At 41.3% G+C, this 25,249-nt stretch overlaps 1 protein-coding gene across 3 annotated transcripts in view; it reads left to right on the top strand.

Moving 5' to 3' along the window:
* The window catches only part of VCL (vinculin), a 94,514-nt gene that overhangs the window by 39,707 nt on the left and 29,558 nt on the right, over positions 1-25,249 (top strand). For 2 of the 3 annotated variants that reach the window (XM_072994979.2, XM_072994981.2), the window contains exons 4-9: positions 187-295; positions 5,889-6,011; positions 8,585-8,745; positions 21,303-21,393; positions 22,656-22,803; positions 24,425-24,578. In XM_072994979.2, the coding sequence (XP_072851080.1) occupies positions 187-295; positions 5,889-6,011; positions 8,585-8,745; positions 21,303-21,393; positions 22,656-22,803; positions 24,425-24,578 (786 nt within the window). Of the gene's footprint in view, positions 1-186; positions 296-4,328; positions 5,509-5,888; positions 6,012-8,584; positions 8,746-21,302; positions 21,394-22,655; positions 22,804-24,424; positions 24,579-25,249 lie in introns of those variants that run through there. The other variant, XM_072994980.2, reaches the window with a different exon arrangement.

Raw genomic sequence — 25,249 nt, 5'->3', positions numbered from 1 at the left:
CATATTAGCCCCCCCCCGAACCCCATCCACTTTGCCCTGAAGATGAACATATCAAGAGCACAGGGCAGGTTTTGTAGGCTGCCTGTATGACAGCAGATGCTTTGCAAGTTTTGTTTTTAAATCTCAGCAGCCCTTTTACTTTGATCTTGTAAGAGAAGGAATATAAACCTAATTCTTATGTTTAAGGTGCGGAAAATCATCCGTGTCTGCAAAGGGATTCTGGAATACCTAACTGTGGCAGAGGTGGTGGAGACTATGGAGGACTTGGTGACGTACACAAAGAACCTGGGGCCAGGTTAGACATTTCCATTATTCCTCCGTATATTCTTGTGCTGTTTTTCTCCTCAGCTGCTGGTAGTCTGTTCACAGCCCTGATATAAATATATCATTCGGTCTCAGGCAGTTTTGTATGAAGATGTGCTGCTAGGGAGAGTAAATAAAGTACTATAGGGCCACCCTATCCCCTGTGGATACCACAGTACTACTGTAGAATTTCCTGGCTTGGTCTGGGGATGTGGCAAGGAGTAGCCGTTTGAATAAGCATGTGAAGTGCTGCCCTCGAAGGTTATTTATGCAAAACGTTTTGAGCTATAGGCAATCTCCTCTCTGTTCTGTCGGTGACAAGCTATTGGGGTTGTGGTGAGAAAATGACCACATAGTGTTGCAACTGTTCCTGTGTAACACTTGGAGGAAGAAGTAGTTGCTCTCATTTTTAGGAAAGTCAGTCAGAGCAGGAGGACTGCCACTAGTTGTGGTTTGATGACTGAGATGGAGAGAGCAAATGAGCCTCTGGAAGTCATATGCTCGTTTTCCTAATGCAAACGCCTTTCCCCTCCCCATGCATGTATAAACATTGGGGGGGGGCGTATAACAAAAGATCTGAATGTTAACACAGATGAGGTGAGTTGAATGCTTCCCCTACCTTATCTGCCCATAATATGTTGCCTTTGGGTACTTTTCTTTCCATCCAATTCACTTGCGAAAGCTCTCCTCTCTGGCATGCATTCTTCAATGTTAAACTTAGCCACTGCTAGCACCCCCCTCCCTTTAGATATGAAGGAGGCAGATATGTGAATAAACAAATGTGGCTGCCACTATCGCGTCCATTTTGACCATAATAGATGGTTCAGAGGAGTGTAAGGAGTGAAGCATTCCTGTGGTATAGAGCATCGGTCCCCAACTGTTTTGGAACTGCAGACCGGCTGAGCCTCTGAGGAGAGCGGGGCACCCCCCATGTGCTCATGTGTGCATGCGCAAAGCAGTGGGAGAGCACACGCATGCCCATCAGCACTGGCGTGAGCATTTCTCCCACCCCTTTGCACATGTGCAGGAGCACCTGCACACGCCCTGCACGTACGCCTACCCCTTTGCATGGGCGCTTGGGCACTCAGGCGCATGCGTGCAGGGGTGGAAGAGTGCTCACGCCAGCACTGGCACGCACGTGCATGCACAAAGTAGCTGTGGGGATGGGAGTGCATGGGGGGCAGGAGGACTCTCTCCGTGGCCTGGTCCGACTCAGGCCATGGTCCACGGACTGGGGGTTGACGACCCCTGGTGTAGAGAATTCAGGCTGGAATGCAGAAGCAGTGGGAAGAAAGGCATTCTCTTAGTGGAGTTGATTTATCATCTCTCCCCATAGAAAGGAGGTTAGGCTAGAGCAAAGGATTCTCCAATACCATTTAAAGTGGAAGTATGGAGAGAGAGAAAGAGAGATGAGAGCAGGGAAAGAGGCAGGCATGCCTATTCGTTCCAAGCAGATGCAGAGATTTTAAGTGTAGCCCAAGACTGTGGAATGAGACTCTGTCGCTTGAGGGCCAGAGGCAGTGTAAAGAATTGTCCCGTGCAGCTGTTTAAAATAATTAATATATCGTAATGTCAAAGGCTGATTTAGTTTGAGTGCTTTGAAGAGGTCTTGTCTTGGAGGACAGTGATTTTTACAGCCTCCTCTTGATTAACTTCATAATCATATGGTAGTTGATAAACAAGGTGGTTTTGTTTCTAAAGCCCTAAATTCCCAAGACAAGGCTGGATTCTGTATTTCATCCTGGTGGAATTATCTATTCATACAGTGTTTTTGTTGGGTGATGTTTTTTGCTAGCAGATTCTTCTCCTCTGGTATCAGATTAAAACAAAAACAGTAGCAACAGCAAACTTTTGTCACTGAGCGGTGTCTGAAGCCTGCAGAATTTGTTGTTGTTACTGTTTTCAATGTATATACTGCCCTTTCGTGCTAGAGCACTCTGGGCGGTTTACAGCATAATTATTCAAGGAACATTTTGGTACGATAAACATATTCCGTTCACCAGTTCTGCTCCATACTTACTGAAGCCTGTCCTTCTGTAGCTCTGTCCTGAGCTTTTAGGGTGCCAACTCATGTGAATTGGCTTTCTTTTTCAGACTTAATCTGATTTCATTTACGGTAATCTGGTATTTTTAATGCTCCTGTGTTCGACACACCACTTACTCACAGACTCCTTTATTGGATTTTCAGGAAGTTTGGTGGCCTGAGGTTCATGAAAAATATCTTTCTAATTCCCCAGATTAAATTCATGATGATGGTTACAAATTAGTGTTACTGCTAGTATATTATGCTGCTAAATATATCCATTTGTGTTAAAATCTCATATACTGATCTCTTATATCAGATACCTAATTCATACATTATTACCCCGCATTCCTTCCACAACATACAATTATTGGTTATGCTGGCTTGCATTTATGTTTCTTGTACCAAGCACATTGGGTTATTTACATAGAATAATTTTGTAGATAATATTTTGCCTAGCTCAGATCTTTCATGGGATGTAATTTTCCTTGGCTGGATTATAGTTGAATTGTGATTTCCTCCATGTCCTTTTGCTGCTACCTTATTTGACATGACCTTGTCTGGCATGGAATTCAATAATATTTTGACTGCTGTCTCCTGAGAGATGTGCAGACATTGGTTCAGAAAATAAATATAATTGATTTACTAAACTGGGAATAGATTTATGTCTGGGAGTTTCAAGATGTAGCCTCTCCATGGAGCTGAAATGCTTTCTGGGTAGACTTGATCATGTTTCAGCCTGACATATTGTTTAATGGGGGGGAATTGAAACAGAGTCTTGTGTATTTAGAGAGAGCTGCCAATGTTTGCAGCAGAGCGAGTATTGACTATTTTGACTGGAAGTGGCTCCCTCGCGTCCCTAGGGAGGGAGATGTTTTTGGGGACATCTCCCCAAAGACATCTCTGGTTAAAATCTTTTTAACCAGAGATGGATCGGAGTTAATCCTCAGTATGCAAAACACAATTTGCTAGGGAATTATGATCCACCGGTGGAGCATGTGAAATAGCTAGGAGCAGCATTAGGGTTAGTACAAACTGTACACTACTTGATGTCACTGGGTTTGTTAAGTAGCTCACCTGGATAGCTCAGAACATTTTGAAGTTCTGCCTGTATTTTCTGGTGCAAATGAGTTGTGTGGTATGAATATAGATCCACATCAGATAATCTCAATACTCTAGCAGCATTAAGGACTGAAGGATGGAGTCATCCTCATCTAAATTGGGATATAGTATAAGTGTAAGCTTGTGAATCTTTTGTTTAGGAAATCATGCTTGGTAAATAAAAGGAGGGTTGGTAGGGAGGAGGGCAGGGCTTCTGAATTGCACTACATTGGGAAGATTGCATAGTCTTTTGGCCTGGAGGATAATATCAGAATAATAAAATATGCATGACCTTATGGTTCCTTAATCAATACATTGACTGAAATCCAGTAGGAAGTTGCAGTTAGAGTAGGCCCATTGAATCAATGGAACGTGCATAGGTTTTGATTCACCAAATCCCCTGATTCAGTGGGCCTACTGATATGTAAATTGAATGTAAGAGAGGCAGCCACATTGCATACTTAAGTAAGTTCTTGGGACAATGCTTGATGTTTATGTCAACTGTTTAATCTGCTTCATACAGATTCCCTGTATGGGGAATACATTCTGGGATATATTGACATACGTTCTGGGATATATTGACATGTTGCTTCATAATAGGTGTAGCCTCCAGACTAGTTATTCTTAATTTGCCTAAGCACGTATATGTTTCTGATACAAGTTGGTTGTAGTCTTTGCTTCCTTTAAGCACACATTTCTTCAAAAGTCCAAAACACCAGATGTTGCTAACTTGACAGCTTCTTCTTAATTGATTACTTTTTAATATTTTAAACAGCAGTTTCCATCTAATTAAAAAACCACATGATTTAATATTCCTCTGTGCAGATTGATCCTCTTTTGTATATCAATGAACATGGGGAATACTGAGTCATCTTGCGCAATGTCCTGGAATGTATATGGAATGGCCCAGTCTACTCTCAGTTCCTTTCCCGCCCATCACTTGCATGAGGGGGAAATCTACCAATTCCTTGTGTAAGCAGGAAGGCCTGGTCAAAGCAATGGAGTGATCTCTGGCTTTTGTAACTGCAAGTCAGATATCAGTGAATCCAACATAGGGTACTTTGGCTGTGTAGCCATTATGCTTGCTGTTTGCAAACAGGACTCTGACTATTGTGTTTTGAATTTACTTAGTAAATGATAGGATTTCTGTGCTTTCAGCAAGACCATGTTTGAAAGGGTCATATGACTATTCTAGTACCAGAAGCTGTGCTAGTTCTAAATCAGTGTTTGATGTCAGTGGTGGACTGGATAAGGGTAAACAAACTGAAGCTTAATCCATACTGGACAGAGGTGCTCTTGGAACTATTGCAAATGAAAGGAACATCAGGAAATAGGCGTTTGGTTTTTTAGAATCACATTACGTTTGAAGACAGAAGCTTACTATCTGTGTATACCCCTGGATTTAGTCCTGAATCTGGATGCCCAGTTTTAGCAGTGGCTGGGAGGGCATTTGCATTGCTAAGGCCACGCTCCAACTTCACTCGTTTGGGAAGATATTTCTTTTGGTTGCAATACCGCATCCCTTAGTTAGCATACCTTTTGGACAATGTACTTTAAATACATAGAGACTGCCTTTAGAAAGTGTTCAGAAGCTTCATGTGGTCCAAAATGGAGCATCCAGGCTATTAGTTAGGGAAGATTACAGGAGATACGTGTGTTACTTCCTTGTTACAACAGCTCCACTATTTTCTAGACATAATTCAAAGTGTTCTTTATGACATTATAAAGCCATGCGTATAATAATAATAATTGCATGCCATTAAGTCAATTCTGACTTATGGTGACACTTTTCAGAGTCTTCTAGAAAAAATAATACACAGGCTGTCTCTACTCACAGGAGGCATAGTGGGGAATCAAACCCCTGATCTCTGGCTCCACAGCCAGAAACCTAAACCACTGAGCTATCTAGGCTGTATTGTTCCAGATTGTATTGTTCCTTATAAGCCTCCTTGTGTTCAAAGATACTAAGGGGAGTCTTTTTTCTTAGTACCACCATGAGAAGCAAGTTTGAAGGGGAAGTCAGAGAGAGACTTCTCAATGCTCAGTCCCTGGCTGTGGAACCTGCTTCTGAGAGAAGCAAGGTTGGTTTCTCTCTTTTCTTTCCAGTGGCAAGTGAATATATTTTTTATCTGTGCAGATCCTTGTAAGCCAATCTGTTGCTGAAGGGGTTTTTAATCGGCTGGATGCTATCTGTTGCTATTATTACTGTGTTTCTGATAGTATTTTAATTGATTGCTATACTTAGAAAATCATTTTCAAATAGCATTTAATATTGATAGCTGCTTTTAGTGCTTTTTTTTGGCAGAAAGGTGGAATGTGAACTTAATAAAATAAATATTATAAATAAACAATAGCCTTATCCTTTCCTGCTTGAGTCTGGACAATTAAGGATGAAATGTTTCACTTACAATGGACAGAAAGCCGTGTAGTTTTCATGAAGTAATTGGCTTTCTTCATGTAGGAATGACCAAGATGGCCAAAATGATTGATGAACGACAACAAGAATTGACTCACCAGGAGCACCGGGTCATGTTGGTGAACTCCATGAACACTGTCAAGGAACTGTTGCCAGTCCTTATTTCAGGTAACTTTCTGCGTGATCAAAAAGTTATTGCAACGCATCATACTGAGTGTACATAGCTTGTAAAATTATTTGTCAACATGCATCTGTGCCAGTAGATGCATGTTTAGGGCTCTTCAGAAATAGAAGCTTCTTGTACGACTTTGAAATGAACTGCTGACACTAAATGTGTAGTTTTATTTGTAGCTGTCTTGGAGGGAGAGTTGCGCCTCCGAGATCCCAGTCTGAATGTCCTGCATATCTCCTATTTAAGTTCTGTGAGTTCTGTGAGCTATCCATCTCCTTTTTAAGTTTACTGAGGCATATGAACTAGTGAGCTATTTATATTTGATTCTATGCGTGATGTTTGCTTGTAAAACACAACTGCAGTTGTTGTGGCTGAGATTTTATGTGGTGGGACAGATTGAGCTCCTCCATGAAAACAAGGCCCAAGTCCGAAGTGGGTAACATTTAGCTCCCAGACCACATGCAGCACATTTCAAGAGCCTTCTGGCCGCAGTAGCCAGTTCGTATTTTTGGCAGGCCCAATCTGTCCTTCTGCCTGGGGCCTGTGGATCATGGAGGAAGACAGAAGGTGAGAGAAGGTGGTGTCTGTGTGTTCGGCCAAGACAGGGAAGAGAAAGAGAAAAGATAGTGGCAGGAAGGGGAGAGGAGTGACCCTGCCCACTCTTAGTTCCAACTCTGTTCAGCACTGGCTTCAGGCTTACTCACACCTGTCATGTGTCTGCTTTCCCCCAGTAGATAACTCTGGAGAGAATGTGGCCCTTAATAGTAAAAAGGCTGCTCATCCCTGGTGTAGAACAACATTCAAAAACAAATCCTACTCTTATGTTCAACATTTTGCTGACAATGGGCAGGCTGTGTCCATAGTTATGTTACTGCTTTTTCCTTGGCCTTGATCCCAGTTGAGACTTCTGGTAGAGTCATTGCACATTACTGGTGGTGGAAAGAGGCCTGCATTAATTTCCATAACTCTTGCCATGAAGATCAGAAATGGTCTGATTCTCATTTGATTTTGATTCCTTGGAATTAAAGTAGTTGTTACTGTAACTTCACAGAGCTCGGTCTTCTTCCGTTTTCTGTACTATTGTGGACTTACTTTGAACAATAATCTACTTTCCTGTCAACCCATTCCCCCTTGTTCTTCCACAGTTGAGTCTACAGATGTACTAGAATGCAACAAAGCTTAGCTAAAATGTGAGAAAAAAAATCACAACTGAAAAAGCAAAACTTTCTGAAGGAGGGGAATGACAGTTGTAATTTACGTCTTCTAGTTGTCTACCCCTTTGAATCTTGGCAAGAATAGACTGTTTCCACTAACTGTTTCAGGGGAATTAAAAACAATTTAGCAGGTTTTCTTCAGAAGTGAATTCTGTAAACAAGGGCCCACCATTGAAATTGTCATGTTTTGTGCACAGGGCTGTTTTTATTTCAGAATGCACTGGCAGCTGCAGAGGGCCTTTTTAAATCTCAGTTCACCTTAGACAGTGGCACATATGGGAGAGAATAATCCCCTAGGTATCCTCAGCCCAGACTGAGGATCTAAGGCTCAACATCTGTGATAGAAATAAAGTTCTTGAGTTACTAAGTCAGGACCAGGTCAACTCTGCAAGCAACCCAAACAGTGGCTTGGGATAGTAATATTTTAAGAAGTACCAGTGAAACAAACAGATATCATCTGACGGATGTGCCTTGTGACCCCTTGCAGTGCCATAAAGGATACCTGGATGCAATTGAAAATGTTGCTAATAAAGCTTCAATCTCTCATCTTCAAATGCTGATTGGATTGGGGTGGGGTATCTCTTGGCACATGCAGTGCCAATGGCTTAAAGTAGTGGTACACAGGTTTAGCAGTTGCTGTGGCCATTTTCAGCCTGGGGGAGCCTGCTGCAGGCTGCACTCCTACAGCTGTCACTGTGTGATGCTAATATTTGATGCATGGCAGTGGAAGAAGACCACCAGACACTTGTAGTTCTATAAAAATGGTGGTTTTGCCTTAACACAAGACACTGGGTATTTCATGCCTTCTGTTAGAGGAAAATAGGTAGTACCTGAAGCCTTCCTCTAAAACATCTCTAGTGTTCCTCGTTCTAGAATAAACATTTTTGAAGTAGTGTGCTATTGGCATTGGATGGCATTGTGCTGTTGGTCAGCTATAGAGCCTACAGAAATGGCCTAGATGGGCCAGTATGTAGCACATGGATGATGTGTTGCCTACCTCTGTTTTATGTCTTATTGAGGTGTCCTACATTGACTATGACTCTTTGTTCCTTGCATGGGCAAAGACTTTTGAATGAGATTACAGAAGTACTCTAATGCTTCAGTGACTGAGAAATTGGTGCCCTTCACAATATGCTATGTGAGACTTCTGTGGTGGAAGTTGCAACCAACTGTAGACTTTAATTGGTTGTGTTTAGTTCATTTCCATGAAGAATGAGTGTCCTGCAAACATCATAGGAAATAACCAAGTACTGTGATCACCACTTACTCCTGACTGATATTTTGCCTAGGGGCATTTTGTACAGCATATTTTATATTCTGGTAGGCTTTTCTGATCTGCTATACACTGTTTACAGCTATGAAGATTTTTGTAACAACTAAAAATTCCAAAAGCCAAGGAATAGAAGAGGCCTTGAAAAATCGCAATTTCACAGTGGAGAAGATGAGTGCAGAAATAAATGAAATAATCCGTGTATTGCAGCTCACATCCTGGGATGAAGATGCTTGGGCCAGCAAGGTAGGTGTGGTCCCAGTTTTTAAAACAGTGTTAGGGTGCTTCTATTTAAGTTTCCATAACGTGGAAACTTAAGTTACCAAGAATGCATAATTTGTACTTGAAAGAATTTATAGAGTGGCATGGCTTGATTCTGTACATATTTTAACCTCTGAAATTATAGACAAAATTAATTAACTGTGGTGTTTAATTGACTAGTTTATGAACAATAAATGATATACTGTAATAGGAATGTTATAGTATTGATTTGCAGCCTCCATTCAGTTCAAATAGGCTTTTATTTGATTACTTAAAATGTGTATCTCATTACATATAGACACCCTTAGTAAAAGAAATGAAGTGGACCAACTTGGGTAGTTTTCTGTACTATGATTTGGGAAAAGGAACTTAACAATGGGCTTAAGTGCTCCTTCCTCTTCTCCTCCTGTGAGCAGCTTCCGTCACAACCTCATATTTAACATTCACTTTATTTGCTGTAGTAACCAAAGTGGTAGAGAGGCCTGTAGTTCATTACACTGTACTTCTTATTTCCACATCTGGTAGGGGCATGTTCTTTGAAACCGAAGAGTCTTCTTCCAGTTCTCCTCAAAACAGGACATACTTCATGCTAGTGAATGCCAGGAAATGATATTTTAGAAATGTTATAGGAAAACCAGTTCTTGAGTTACAAGCAGAAACACTAGAATTATATTCATATTGAAGTATTTCAGTTAGCCAGGCTAATATATTGTTGCCTCTTACCCTTGATATCAATCTTAGAGTAATCATGGAGAGGACAGAGTTTTCAGGTCTATTAAAATATGTATTGAATTGTCAATTCCTCTTGGAAAATGCAACCTCAGAATCTCATTCTACCAAATTATTTTGACAAATATTTAACAAGCCAGAATGTCAGAGGTTCAGAAATCCTGTTTAATAACAATGTTAAATACTGTATTGTGGAAGATGAAGATCTGGATGGTTCGCAAAGGGAAACGGGGCAAGGAAATGGAATGGGGACATAGGACCCACCCATGCCCAAGGTATTCCTTCGGCTTGGAGGTACTTTATTTAGTAAGCCTGAACAGAACTGGAACATCGTATTAAGCACCTTTTGTTGAATAAAGCTTAGCCCTCAGTTCAGTTTCTACCTTTTCTTGAATTTCTGGAGAAAAAGAGGGCCTCTTTCCAGAAATGTATAAGGATGACCTTAGGAATCTAAGTGCTGCTCCTCAAGAGTACCAGACTGGCAACTTGAAATGGCTGCTAAAACAAGCCTGGCAAGCCCGGCCTTCTTTTTCAGAACACAAGACGATGCTTCATAACTGCCTAGTTCATTCGCCCAGACCAGTGATGTCTACTCTCACCATTAGTGGCTGTCTTCAATTTCAGACAATTTCTCCATGGCGCTGGCCAGAGACCACTACAGACTGAATCTGGGAGCTATATGCAGAGCATGTGCTCTACAACTGAACTACACCAAGTGAAAATGGATTTAGTTCAGGAGCATGTGAGAGGATTCTATTTCCTCTAAAAATTCCCCATTGGCTGAGTATTATGTCACCCAGCCAGGATTACAGTGGAATCAGGTGTTCTTGTCTTATTCTGTAAACCATCTTGAAAGTGAGGTTCTCAGAGAGACAGTGTAGTCTTTCTTTGAACTTGGTTTGGTGACGTTCTGCTGTCATCTTATTGTGGTTATAGTTGGGTTCAATTAAGACTGAACCTCACTGGCCAGTATTCTGTTGAGCTATGAATCCCGTAGGTGTAGCAGCATGAGTGTGCCACTTGTCCAAGTGGAGAGTAGCTTTTCTTCATGAAGAGGACCACTTGCATGGTGACAGCATGTCAGTGAATGGTACAACTTTGCATTACTGCCAAGACTTTCTACTTTGGGGAAGCTCAGTAATATCCTGGCATCTGTATTCTTGTAATTTTTTATGTAGCAAATTAGATTGCATTCTCTTCAATGCAATGTTCTTTTGAGTAGATGAGTACAGTGGTGCCTCGACTTACAAACGTGATCTGTATTGGAATGGTGTTCGCTAGTCAAAATGTTCATAAGTCGGAGCACCATTATCCATAGGAATGCATTGAAAACCGATTAATCTGTTCCGGCTGAAGAAAAAAAAATCACCAAAAATTTAAAAAGAACACACCAAGTCCGGTCAGAAGGCGCTCCCTTGCTGAGGTTTAAGAAGGAAAAAAACCTCCAGAAACAAACATTAAAGCCACCTCCCTTGCTGAGGTTTAAGAAGAAGGAAAAAAAAAACCCTCCAAAAATAAACAGCAAAGCCACCAACAACACAGCACAGAAACTTACCCGCCCCAGCCAAAACCCACCTAGAACAGTTTTTTAAAAGGAGAAAACAGCAGCTTACCTCCCTGCGCGCGCGCGCGCGCACGCACACACACACACACACACACACACACACACACACCAAAGCAGGAGGACGACACACTCTCTAACTGCTGAAAGTGAAAGAGCTACGCTACAGTACAAAGCAGCCTTGTCGCCACCTACAGTTAGAAATCTGAATCGCCCGCCTTTTTCCCTTGCCTTTTTTCTATTCGTTAAGTGGAAGCTCCGTTTGCAAGTCGAAGCAAAATGTTGCGACCGGAGCTGTTTGTAAGTCAAAATGTTTGTAAGTAGGGATGTTCGTAAATTGAGGCACCACTGTACTTAAATATCCATTAACAATCATTTGTGAACGTAATTACTTAAAACCAAAACTCTTAAGTGGTTTTTTTTTAAAAAAATATTATTATTATTTGTTGTTGTCAGTTAACCAGTATTCTCAAATATCTGGGATGCGAGGGGGGAAAAAACAAGGTATTTCCAAATAGATTTGTGAGTCTTTTCTTTGAGAGGACTACAGTCTGTGTATTCATGCCCATCATTCTTCCCTGTTGAACAACCCATTTACTTCTTATCATGACTTCTTTCATGCATCTTTTTGTTCTTCTCTGTGTTTTCTTTTCTTGTGTGTTATATTCTTTTCTCACCTTTTTAGAAGGTAAGATGGGTTCTGCAACCTGCCATGTTTATCTTTTGTACTAAAACAGAAACGCATGGCCATGGGATGTTGTGCTGTGTGCAGACTGTGTGCGGTGCATTTTTCTGTGTGTCGGTTGTTACACTGTACTGTACTCACTTCTGAAGGCAGGAACATTAAAATGCACTGAAAGCACTACCAGCTCCACGGTGAGGTATGGAGTGGTTTATGAAGTGATGACAGCCATCCATACCATCTCAGGGTGTGCTAATGCGGGTTTAATGATGACAGGTTTCCTGGTGGATGTGAAGGTCTAAATTTCTGCTTCTTGCTTCTATAGCTTATGAGCATCTTGCCATCTCAGAGTAGGTATTTTCATTTCCTTTTCTTTCTTCCCTACACAAAGGAGATCTGGTAAATGTCTCAAACGTGTGCTGGCTACTATTTCCCCTCTTGTTAGCTTTATGAAAGAAGGGGAAAGGATATGTTTGTGAGCATTAGTTTTGGTTTGCACTGTAACTGGAAACAGATGCAGGTTGATTTTGATTTAATTGAGGAAGTTGTACAATGGCAATGCAGTGGTAGCATACAAAACGATGCAGTATTTTTGGAAGAGTAAGTTAGGACTTGATTCTCAATGTGGGGTAGTGGATAGAGTGGAAGTGGTAAAACCACTCCTTAAATATCTTACTTAGCTTTTAAGTAAGACTAGTACTCTGGAGAGCAGGGTTCAAATCCCCACTTGGCCATGGAAGCTCACTGGGAAAGTGGAACTGGTAAAACCACTACTTAAAACTCTCACTTACCTTGAAAGTCCTATTAGGATCGCTATAAGTCAGTTCCGACTTGATGGCACAAAATGCACACAAGTTAGGACTTAGAATCAAGCTACCAGTAACCATGATCCAAGGGAAGCCAGTTCTGGGTACAGTGGACATTGCGTTCAGTGAACTGTGAACAGATTTCGAAGATGAATAGCTATGGTAACACACTGCTTCTTCTTACAGATACATCCATATACAGTGGTGCCTTGCATAGCGAGGTTAATCCGTTCCGGATTAACCTTCGCTATGCGAAAACATCGCTAAACGGGACAAAAAAAGCCATAGAAACGCATTGAACTTTGTTCAATGCGTTCCCATGGCTTGAAAACTCACCGTTAAGCGATGCTGTCCCATAGCGCCGCCATTTTCGCGCCCTCGGTAAGCGAGGGCAGGGCGCGAAAATGCGGCGCGGACCTTCCGGCGGCCATTTTGGAACCGCCGATCAGCTGTTCTCCCCCGCTTCGTTTTGCGAGGATCGCTAAGCGAATCGCTTAGCGATCATCACAAAGCGAAAAATCGCCATAGGGGCCATCGCTGAGCGAATGCTCCAGCGATGGCCCGGACCCCCTCGCTATGCGAATTCATCGCATAGCGAAGCACTCGCTAAGCGAGGCACCACTGTACTAAGTCCTAAGGCCAATTGGTACTTCTCTGCTGGGTGGCATTTTTATCCCCTAAGGTTTTTTGTTTTTTTTTCGCATTTAAGTGTTATTATAAATTCCTTCTCCTTTTTTTCTACTTCATTTGAGTCAGAAGCAATCCAGTGGTGCTCCTGGAGTGGAGGATGAGCCAGCAGTCTGCTGTCATTGCCCATTGGGTGCCCAAATGTTCTCACAGCCCTCATACTCTTTGGGGAAGTTCTTTCTGTGTTCCCCATAAACTCCACTGTTTTTTTAAAGAGAAACCTAGCTTTGTTTTTGGAATCCTCTCTAGGTGGCTTCTAAAAATGAGGAGCAGGTTATCTTAGCTGAGGTATCCAGAAGTAGCTGAAGGCAGCAGATCATGTCATGTACACAAAAAAAAAACTGTTTTTAGAAACAACAAGTTTTTAAAATTATAAATGATTGATCAACCCAGAATCAGAAATCAGGGCATCTTTTTAGATTAAAAGATCTTCCAGATTGGAAATCTGCAGATTGAAAGGAACAATCCTGACTGGAGATTATGTTGATTTTTTTTTTGTTAATTCTGAAATATATTTGTTCTTGCATTTTCATATACACTTTCATCCTAAATATAAACATGGGAGGCGTGGTGCAGCTTGACAGGTGCCTGTTGGAGAGAGTCCTGCAGAGATCAAAAGAGGTGGATTTAGGGCGAGGGTTATGCTAAATGGTGCCTAGTGGCGAAGAGCCTCGTGGCCCAGTGGTTAAAATGCTGTACTACAGCTAAAACTCTGCTCACGACCTGGGGTTCAAATCCCAGGTAGCCGGCTCAAGGTTGACTCAGCCTTCCATCCTTCCGAGGTCGGTAAAATGAGTACCCAGCTTGCTGGGGGGGCAATGTGTAGCCTGTATAATTAAAATTGTAAACCGCCCGGAGAGTGCTTGTAGCGCTATGGGGCGGTATATAAGTCCAATAAATAAATAAATAAATAAATAAATAGTTAAGAAATTCCATCAGTGCACTTTTCTGTTTGTGTGGTGCAGCAATACTCCCACACTCCTATTTTAAATGTTATACGGTATTGCGGTCCATAGATTGAATCATTATGCATGTACGAGTCACTGAACTACAGCTGATACTTCCTTGTGCAGGGTTGTAATACTGCATCAGCATTCATACATTCTGTTAATAAGCTTTGCCATGTGTTGAGATCCATATAATGTGCTGCCCCTCCTTGCTTTCTCTCCATTTCTCTCTCTGCATCTGAGTACACCCACCCACATACTTCAAAAGTTCCTTTCTATATCTGTAAGAGGGTAGAATGAATGGGAAGTCTGTGTCTTGTTTTCTCCCTGTCCTGCTTTTCGCATGTGGAAAAACATATTTGCTTGGTGCTTAAGACAAGATCTTTCTTTGGCTCATTTATCTTTGAGTTCAGTTGCCATTTCCCTGATTTCAGTCTATGGGTGGACACCTAGATTCAGGCAGATCCAAAATGCTAGTAAGCCCAGTCTTTAATTGGCTGTGACACTTGCTTTTCTCCGCAGCGAAAACAAAGCACAGCTGCATACAGTATATGTGTAAGGTTAAGAAACCTTCTTCTCAGATACAGAACTGAATATCTGAGGATTTAGAAGAATGCTCTGTATCTTCCTAAATCTTCAGATGTGAAAAGTATTTGACATCCATAAATAGTAAGATTAGCAGTATCTTAGCTGGGAGAGTCCTAGTGATTTACTTTTTGTTTGCCATGCCACTTTTTGCCTAAGGCCAGGTAGAAAAAAAAAAAGAAAGCTTCTCCACAAAGAAGAAGGAAAATGAGAAGTCCTTGAAAGAGAACTGGACATCTCTTTGGGTCTGGTATAAGTTCAGTGGACCCCTTCTCTTTCTGCCTTTCTTTGAATGGCAAACCTCCACATCATATCATAAAATACTATTGAAGCTTCCTTCAGACATAGCTAGCCATGTGTTCTGGACCACTCCTGTTTAAGAAAGAGAAAGCTATGGGTGTCTTAAAGTGTATGGGATTAGTGCTAAAGTTCCTTAGACTTGTGGCCTGTAGTTTGAGACATCGTGACAGTTAGAAATTCCTTTATTAGCTCCTACTTGTTTCTCCCCCACCCCTATAGTGTTTGCAGTTGCCTTTTAACCTTTTGCTTGACAGCTATAAAACTATGAAAGTAACCATATGAAACAAAACTTTTTAAAGGTTGAAGAGCGTACAGACTGTGAGTGCCATGGGAGTTACGCTCCAGCTTACAAATACTGCCAGTCCCTAAACTTGGATATTGAATGTGAGGATTCTCTAGGATATAATTAGAATGTTTATTTCTAAATCAAAAAGAGTCATGTTGATTCATGCTCCTGCCTGAGCAACTGTTTTGTTGTTGTTGATGTAAAACTACCACATCACATTGAGAATGGGTAGAGATGGGCACAAACTACTGGCTTGGTGGTTCGTGCTGGTTCGTTTATCAATTGAACTAGTGTTCGGTGTTTCCCAGTCCCGCCTCCTCTAGCAGGTGCCCAACTCAGAGGCAGTGGCTAGAGGGGGCGGGGCAGTGAAGCCAGGACACTGCCTCTGAGTGGGCACCTGCTGGAGGAGGTAGAGCTGGGAAGTGCTGAACACCTGTTCGGCTGATGAGCAAACCGGTGCAAGCTGCCAAACCGGCAGTCCATGCCCATCTCTGGTAATAGGTTCTGAGGCAGACAGTGCATCTGTTGAATGTGGAACCTCTTTATGCAACTGGCATAATGTAGAAAATGAATATAGGAGAGATGTGTTAGAATGACAACAGGCCAATGAGTTATTTGAGGCTAAAATGGCTGTTGCATTTGCATTTGTATCACTATACATTGAGAGTTGAACATATGGAGGTGGTGTTGGCATTTCCTCCTTGCAGTCCATAGAAAAGGGGTATGATAGCTTTTTCAGAACTGTATTGTGTCAGAATGCAGTTGTGAGGTTTTTATGTTTGAATGTTTATCCATACCTGATACCCCTGGTGTGTAGGAAGCTAACATAGCAAATAGAAGGCTAGACTGGTACACTTTCCCCTGGGTTGCTAGCATCGTTCTGTCTCTCTTTCTCTCTCTGACTGTCTGTTTGATTTTTTGGTTTTGGCAACGCATATCTCTCTTTGGCTCTGGATTGGCAGTAAAATACACATTGGAATTATTAAGACTTGTTAATAATAATAACTGATAAAATAGCTTCCATAAAAAGGGTTAGTGTTTGAATGCTCATATCTTTTCCATTTAAGTCTAAAGAATATGGGAGGGATTTCTTACCTCTTCTGGATGGCTTGCTCTCGAGATGTTTTAGCATTTCCAGCACTGAGGTCTATGCCTGGTGACTAAGTTAGCAGTTATGTCAGAAAATTAGGTTTGTGTGTTTCCTCTAGCATTGCCTTTTTTGGTAATGAAATGCAGATATAGCTCAGCATCTCCAGACTGTATCACTTCATACGTATTGGAATCTTGTTTGCAATTTTTTTAAAAAGGGGGGATATTTTTCATTAAGCAGGGGCTGAAACACTTTGGAACATTGGCTGTGCCTACTGACTGCCACAAGGAAAAGTCTCTTAAATACCCACCTAGCCACCTACCCCAATATGAACAAATGCAGGCTTTCTCAGGCTCCTTATTTTCTGTAGTTATTTACCGGTAACTAAATACAGGCTGAAGATTCTTGAAGCCACCAATGAAGCACAAGCTCCTTGTCACTGAATAGCTAAGATACATAAAGGTAGATGGAGCCTCTAATGCCATGTTCACAGTGGGGCTAGCGGGAGGACATGTATCAGAGCCCTTTTATTTGTTTATATTGTATTTTATTGCTTGACACTTGTTAAAAATGCCTTTTATTTTATTGCCTTTAAAATATTTTTACCCCACGTTTCTTCTTAAAAAGAACCCAAGGAAGCTTACATTAGTAAAAGACAAGAGAAAAGCTAGGAACAAAAGTATGGAAATCTTTTAAAAGGAACAAACAAATACCACACTAAAATAGTAAACAAAATCAACACCGAAGACACATTCAAAGCAACAAGGCACAACATTTGATTTTAAAAAGCCCCTCTCAGACAACCAATTGCTAAGGGAAAGCCTGCCTGAAGAGAAAGGTTTTCCTCTGCTTGCAGGACAGCAAAGATGGTGCTGGACTGGCCTCCGGTGGGAGGTAGTTCCACAGTCTGGGAGCAGCATCAAAAAAGGCCCTCTCCTGTTTTCACACCAAAATCATATAGGGATGCTTTCTAAGAAAGCAATTTGCTGATTATAATCCCTTGTTATAAGATCACTGTAATTTTCATTCTTAGTGCTCTGTTAGCATCAGCAGATTTGTTACCTTTTAAGGGTCAGATCATCCTTCCGCACTATTAGAGAGCAGGCCAGGTAGGTGGGGCTCGTCAGCCATGGAAGGCAGCCCATCTAGGAGAAGGAAAACTCCGATTTCAAACCTCCACTGCCTTGTGGCTATATCCACTCATGGAAAAGGCTTCAGGAGTTAACCTCGAGGCAAAATCCGGAGCTGGAGTCCCGAAGGCAGTTCATGTCATTCTGCCAACTCCTGCGATATTGCTGGAACCAGTTTTATTGGCTCTTGCCTTTCCATTGGACCATTTCAGCAATGTGGAGAGGGGGGATCTGCTGCTTGGGTAACAGCCTATCCTCCATATTACCTTACCCGGGTTTCATGGTCTGGAGAGGACACTCCTCGATTCAGAGCATGTTACCATAGTCTCTCGAGACTGAAGGATGCCTATGCCATGCCATTTGTTACCTTCCTATCCTTTTTAAAAGAGATCTTAAACCATGCCTTCCTCTTAGATTTGAGCCATTTAATTTTTAATACAGTACTGTCCTGAGTCACTGAAATATGTCCCACTTGCACTGAAACCGTGTGATGTGGGTCGTTAATGTTAGACCTGTTTTATAAGACCTTAGTCTGGTCTGCTTCCAGGTCATCCCATCTTGGCTCCCAAACAAACAGTTCTGAATGATGCATTTGTTTTGGTGCCATTCTAGAGGGTATGTTTTAAATTATAATGTGAAAGCAGTGCTTTTATTATGCACATGGCTGCTTCTGTTTACAGCAAGGCCCTTCGTTCTGTTTTTTTTTTAACCTTGTGAAACATCCCACCACCACCACACATCAAGTTCAGGTGCTGATGAATGATGATGGTGATATAGACATCAGTGGCTTGAATGTGTTTGTGGCCCTGATTGATAAACTAATGTGGTTTCGTTGTTTATAGTAAATCTCCTAACAGTTTGAGATATGCTGTAGTATTATTTCCTTAGATCCCATGATTGCCAAACGTGGGGTCCCTGATGTTGTTGACTTGACAGGTGCAGCCAAAATGGTGCTCACAATCCGGGGTTCAATCCCAGGTAGCCGGCTCAAGGTTGACTCAACCTTCTATCCTTCTGAGGTGGGTAAAATAAGTACCCAGCTCGCTTGGGGGGGGGGCAATATGTAGCCTGCATAATTAACTTGTAAAATGCCCCAAGAGTGCTTGAAGCGCGATGGGGCGGTATATAAGCAGCACACTTTGCTTTTGCTTTTAACATTCCTATAATCCCCATTCATAGACCCTCCTTTTTTAGAAGCAGTGGGAGTGGTAGATTAGCAACATCTGCAGACCTGCAAGTGTCACAGCAAAGGGAGGCTTATGGCCACTGTACCTCTGTTCAAATTAACTTTCTTTCAACCAAACAGATACAAAACAGACTTCATTAACATCCATGGCATTGTTGACAGTTCTTCTGTTGGTACATTTGCTGTTCTATGTATTAAAAGTCTGGAGGAAGACCTCTGCAATGGCTACTGCCTGCTTGTGGAACTCCATGCTCAAAAAGGACGACTGAGCCCTCTTTCCCCTTGCGTTTTGATGACTCTCTTTATAATTTTTATGTTCAGGCATTATTTGACAGTCTCAGCAGAGCAGGACAACAGTTATCCACCCCAGCCAGTTTTAAAAATCTATTTAAATATTTTAAAGCAGTCTGCGGCAGTGTGGACAGTGTGGACACTGTGGCAGTGTGGACCGAGAACTCCCAGAAGTACAAGCTGGATTCCGAAGAGGCAGAGGAACTCGAGACCAAATTGCTAACCTGCGTTGGATTATGGAGAAAGCCAGAGAGTTCCAGAAAAATATCTACTTCTGCTTCATTGACTATGCGAAAGCCTTTGACTGTGTGGACCACAGCAAACTATGGCAAGTTCTTAAAGAAATGGGAGTGCCTGACCACTTTATCTGTCTCCTGAGAAACCTATATGTGGGACAGGAAGCAACAGTTAGAACTGGTCATGGAACAACTGAGTGGTTCAAAATTGGGAAAGGAGTACGGCAAGGCTGTATATTGTCCCCCAGCTTATTTAACTTATATGCAGAATACATCATGCGGAAGGCTGGACTGGAAGAATCCCAGGCCGGAATTAAGATTGCCGGAAGAAATATCAACAACCTCCGATATGCAGATGATACCACTCTGATGGCAGAAAGTGAGGAGGAATTAAAGAACCTTGTAATGAGAGTGAAAGAGGAGAGTGCAAAAAACGGTCTGAAACTCAACATCAAAAAAACTAAGATCATGGCCACTGGTCCCATCACCTCCTGGGAAATAGAAGGGGAAGATATGGAGGCAGTGTCAAATTTTATCTTCCTGGGCTCCATCATCACTGCAGATGGAGACAGCAGCCCTGAAATTAAAAGGCGCCTTCTTCTTGGGAGGAAAGCGATGACAAATCTTGACAGCATCTTGAGAAGCAGAGACATCACCTTGCCAACAAAAGTCCGAATAGTCAAAGCTATGGTTTTTCCTGTCATGATGTATGGAAGTGAGAGCTGGACCATAAAGAAAGCAGACCGCCGAAGAATTGATGCCTTTGAATTGTGGTGCTGGAGGAGGCTCTTGAGAATCCCCTGGACTGCAAGGAGAACAAACCTATCAGTTCTAAAGGAAATCAACCCTGAATGCTCACTTGAAGGACAGATCCTGAAGCTGAGTCTCCAGTACTTTGGCCATCTCATGAGAAGAAAAGAGTCCTTGGAAAAAAACTTGATGTTAGGAAGGTGTGATGGCAAGAGGAGAAGGGGACGACCGAGGATGAGATGGCTGGACAGTGTCTGCGAAGCAACCAACATGAACCTGACACAACTCCGGGAGGCAGTAGAAGACAGGAGGGCCTGGCGTGCTCTGGTCCATGGGGTCACGAAGAGTCGGACACGACTAAACGACTAAACACACACGCGGCAGTGTGATGTGTGTTATCTCGAAAGCTGTGTTCTTACCAAAAAAAGAGAGTGAAAAATAATAATAAATAATAAAGAAATAACTGAAACTCCAACTTAATTTTCTACGGTTCGGTTTGAGTTTCACCTGTCTGGAGTTCAGCAATGTTTATAGGGCCAAACAGTGTATCTGCATTCACTTTTGAGAACTAGGTGGTTCTGAAATGGAGAAGGTGAATGAACATTGTACATGAGTTCCCCACTTAGATCAACAAAGTACTTTGTTCTGACTGAGTACTCGTCAAAATATTACAAGACAAAATGGTAAGGACCATTCTGTGTTTTGCGTCTTCAGTCAGAAGAATGTGGTCTAAATCATTTGCACTGCTGCCTATTCTGGTTTACAGTGCGCACTGTGTGGCTGATTTTTACAGTCATGGTTCTCTCTCTAGGAAAGAAGGATGGTAATTCTACCGATAATTACTCTGCATGAAGCTACATCTGTCTTCTGTGTGCCCTGTGGTTTAGATTACAGTAAATACCTCCCATCCTGCCCTAATCATGAGGGGGCTGAGGGAAATGGACAATGCATGTAGAGAAGTGTGGTTACTATGTATTTTTTAAAAATATATAATATACTTAACACTATGGTAGTTCTGAAAGGGTGCCTTCTTCCTTGAACTGGAGTTGGTGTATGTTTGGGAAAAGAAGCATAATAAAATCTAAAACAAAGCATGTTAGACTTTCTGCATTTTGAGTGACAAGAATGTGTCTGATACTTAACATTAAGCTCCCGAGCCTTCTGATTTTAATGCAAGGATGTTGTGCTTCATTTTGTGATTTGCAGATCTGTCAAAATCAATTTTGCAAATAAGTGTTTAGGATAAATCCCATTTTTCCTTTTTCTTCTTGTAAAGGACACAGAAGCCATGAAAAGAGCATTGGCCTTAATAGATTCCAAGATGAACCAAGCCAAAGGTTGGCTTAGGGATCCCAGTGCTCCGGCAGGTAATAGTTACATCTGTGTTTATGGTGGTCAAAAATAGACAAAACTGTGTGCAAGGCTGCATGCAGTGTGTGACATTAAAGTGAAGAATTCTGCAGCCAGAGAAACTAACTTATGCGACCTGTTTGAATTAGGCAGATTTTTATTTTGTAAAATTTATTGTGCTTTTGTGAATATTTAAGGGGCCAACATTCACAACATTGAAGTTCCATTCCACTTACTGGAAATCCTGGTCTATCCCTTTTCTCCTCCAAATATTGACATTATCTCAAGCTTTGTTTGAATCCATAAGGGTTGGAGGTTTTAAAAACATTTATTCTTAAAATGAAAGCTAGGATTACTGGACTGCAGAATTATGAGCTCAGTATAAAAATCCAGAAGAGCTTTGTTTGCTCAGTTATTAACTATGTAAAGCCATAATTTACCTTTTAATGTTGTGCTTTAAATGAAAGCTTTTAGGGGCTATGCCTTAAAATATTAATATAAAGCAAATTGACTCTATTCTAACTGGCTTAGAAAACTTTGCTTGTTTTATCAGGTCATCCTATCTGTTTAGTTCAGAACCTGCCTTAAATTAGTATTCTGGTTACTGCAGTTCTGCTTGGAAAGATTTTGCATAATTATTTACTGTGCTAGCTTGGCTCTGATGTTAAGAAACATGTTGTACATTGCAATAAAAACATACAGGAATGAAACTCCGTAGAAGAAATTAATGCTGGCTCTGCATCTTGATACCAGATTCCTACAAGCTTTCGGAAGATTTTTACCTGTATCTAGCTCACTGTGATTGATCAGAAATCTTGTAAAATATGTGTTGTGCATTATCTGTTGCTGTCACTATTTAACTATGAGACTGGAGGGGGCGTTATCCCAAACAACATGACAGTACTCCATACAAGAAATCCATGAAAAAAATAATAAAGTGATGTTCTTTTTTGTGCAATCATCTGACGGAAGAACGTTGTTGAAAATAAAAATAAAAATTGCCTACAATATTCTTGGCTGTTACCTTTCCATTTTAATTGACATTAATATTGATTTACAATGATACACATCATGCTTAACCATGTGAAATGATATGCCTATTGCTAGAATAGTATCATCCTGCTGGAAGATACTATTAAACTGGATTATGTTTCTTGTACAGCACATTCTTTGTCCTTCCTGCACTGAATGTTTGTTAGTTTCTGATACGACTAGTAATTCCCTGAATAAATAATGTATGGGTCTCATTGTCCATATCCTCACCTTTTTGCTCTCCTAGGAGACGCTGGTGAACAAGCCATAAGGCAGATCCTGGATGAAGCAGGAAAAGTTGGAGAGTTGTGTGCAGGCAAAGAACGCAGAGAGATTCTGGGAACCTGCAAAATGCTAGGCCAGTTGACTGATCAAGTAGCCGACCTTCGTGCTAGGTAAATGCCCTCTTCCTCCTAAATACATTTGGTGCTGTGTTTGTGAAATAGCCTTTAAAAACAGGGTATGTTTTGTGGGTCAACATGAATGAGGGATTACACATTGTTTTTTCTGTGAGTTATCCAGGCCTACCTTCATCTCTGTCTACATTTCAAAGGCTTATGGAGAATTTCTGTAATTAGACGTGCATGGTTTGCTCTGATCAAGATTTTTTATTTTGTTTTAATGCCAAACTCTCTCTTCCTTTCCAGAAAACCTCTGTTTATAGGGAAGGATGCCCATTTGAACACTTGAGTGTTCTTCTAGCATCTCATATTGGGAACGGTTGCATCAGTATTCTTTTTCACAAATGGAAGGGGCCCATCTTTCTAATGTAGATGTTAGTGTGCAATGTTTTTAATTCATTTAGTGGTACACAAACTTCTCCCATTTTTTTAAAAAAGATGTGTACATAGACATCCTTTGACTTCTTATTAAAACCTGATTTGGGGATGAGAGCTGTGGCTTAATTGTCCATGTGCCTCATTTAAAATCTGGTTCTCTTGTCATCTTTGTTTAAAGGCCCTTCTATCTTGAATTTTACATTGGCATTACACACGTGCAGCAACATTGACACTTTTTGGCTTGCCTTGCTTACCGTTCTGTAGTCCGTTTGCCAGGAAACCCTTTGCTCCCCCAAATCACCTCTGAGCATTATGACCTTTTGAGCTGGCAGAAATCAAAGTATCAGCATGATGGCTGCTTTTCTGGAAGAACCCAGTTAAAAGCAAATTCTGCACATCTGATGCATGCTCTGAAATGCTCAGTAGAAAGATGGGTGACTCCTCCCTTCTCTTGAGTTAAGCGGGGATGTTCAGATGTTGTCCAGAGCAGGCTCAGTAGCTAAGAGCTTCAGGGAACATGTCATTTAGCACTTGTTGAGGGAGTAGGTTTGTGGTGATATCACTCTGCTACATAGAAAGAGATGGTCGCCCTTTTGCATCTCTGTTTTGAAGAGACCCTTTGTATCAGGGTCTCTTCAGAACTTGTTTTCTAATTAAGTTGTCTGTTTGCTTGAAATATTGTGTTTGAACGCGTGACTTATTGGTAGGAAGCCATCAACCTTCCCAAACCAGGTTGTTGATCAGTCAGTTATTCAGCAGTTTTCTGTGGCAATACTCTATGGCTAAATCAAGTTACTGTTTCCAACTAGACAGACCCACTGACTGAATGGAACTTACTAAGTCAGTACTTAGGTAAATGTTATTGATTCAGTTGGTTTACTCTGAATTTAGTCTTGCATCTCTGTAAGCAAGATACTTAGCATTTTGCCTGTTCAGAAGTATAGGCACATGCAGTTCTCCTTATAGCTGGCTCTTCTATGGCAGGAAGTAACATACACTTAATATTTGTTAGTAACTTTCAAGTGAAGAGATTGTAGTAAAAACAAAAATGGCTGAGGTGGGAGTAATCAGATCCTCTGCCCCTCTTATTATAGTTACCAGGATCTTTCTCCTCCATTCCAAAGTTCTCATTTCCTGTTGTATAGTTCAGTTGCTCCTACTGATGTACGTGGAACCAAGTTGACAGGGTTATTCAGGCAATATGTAGGAACTAATGTCTCTCTCCTCCTCCAAACAGAGGACAAGGTGCCACACCACTAGCCATGCAGAAGGCTCAGCAAGTGTCCCAAGGACTGGATTTGCTGACAGCAAAAGTGGAAAATGCAGCTCGTAAGCTGGAGGCCATGACCAACTCTAAGCAAGCGATTGCAAAAAAAATAGATGCGGCTCAGGTACTCACAGTGCTCTCTTGAATTCTGTTGAATGTTTATGGGTTCATTAAAGTCTACTCTTCTTGTACCAGGCCTTCTTCCTTGAGTAGTTTTTAGATTTATTTCAGTCAAAGCCACATAGTAAGCTCCAATCCTGCTTGGGATTTGTTTTGGGTAGTTAAGTAAATTTCTTTTGCACTATGAGCTGAACTTCCACATCATATCCTTATTTGTCTTGAAGGGTAGTTGTTTGTACAGTGAGATTTTGTTTCTGGGGTTCACATGTTTTCTCTTTAACATGAAACTAGTTTAGCTGTGTTCTGACATGGCTGAAATCTCTCTTGTGATAGTTTGTAACTTTCAAGCATGTATGTTTTAAAAAATAAGAGCTTTATCGTAAGTGATTTGAGACTCTTACTCGTTCGTCCATTTCTTCCAAGAACTTAATCTAAAGCAGTTTTTATGAAATGAATTTTTAAAAAATTATTAATTTTAAATACACTGTGCCCTTTGATATAAATAAAGCTTTAGAAATACCATATGCTAAAAAAATGGATCTGCTGCAGTCTTTGTCTTATGATGAGGAGCCTTGTATGTGAATGTATCTGGGAGGGTAATCATTTGGAAAAGGTCGGTTCAGACCACAGAGGTGTTTGGTATTATGAATAAATGGTTCAGTCAAATGCTGTTAT

This window comes from Pogona vitticeps, chromosome 3, assembly GCF_051106095.1.
Source record: "Pogona vitticeps strain Pit_001003342236 chromosome 3, PviZW2.1, whole genome shotgun sequence".
NCBI classification, from domain to species: domain Eukaryota; kingdom Metazoa; phylum Chordata; class Lepidosauria; order Squamata; family Agamidae; genus Pogona; species Pogona vitticeps.
Note: the sequence above shows the minus strand (reverse complement) of the source record. Positions and strands in the feature narration are given on the sequence as shown.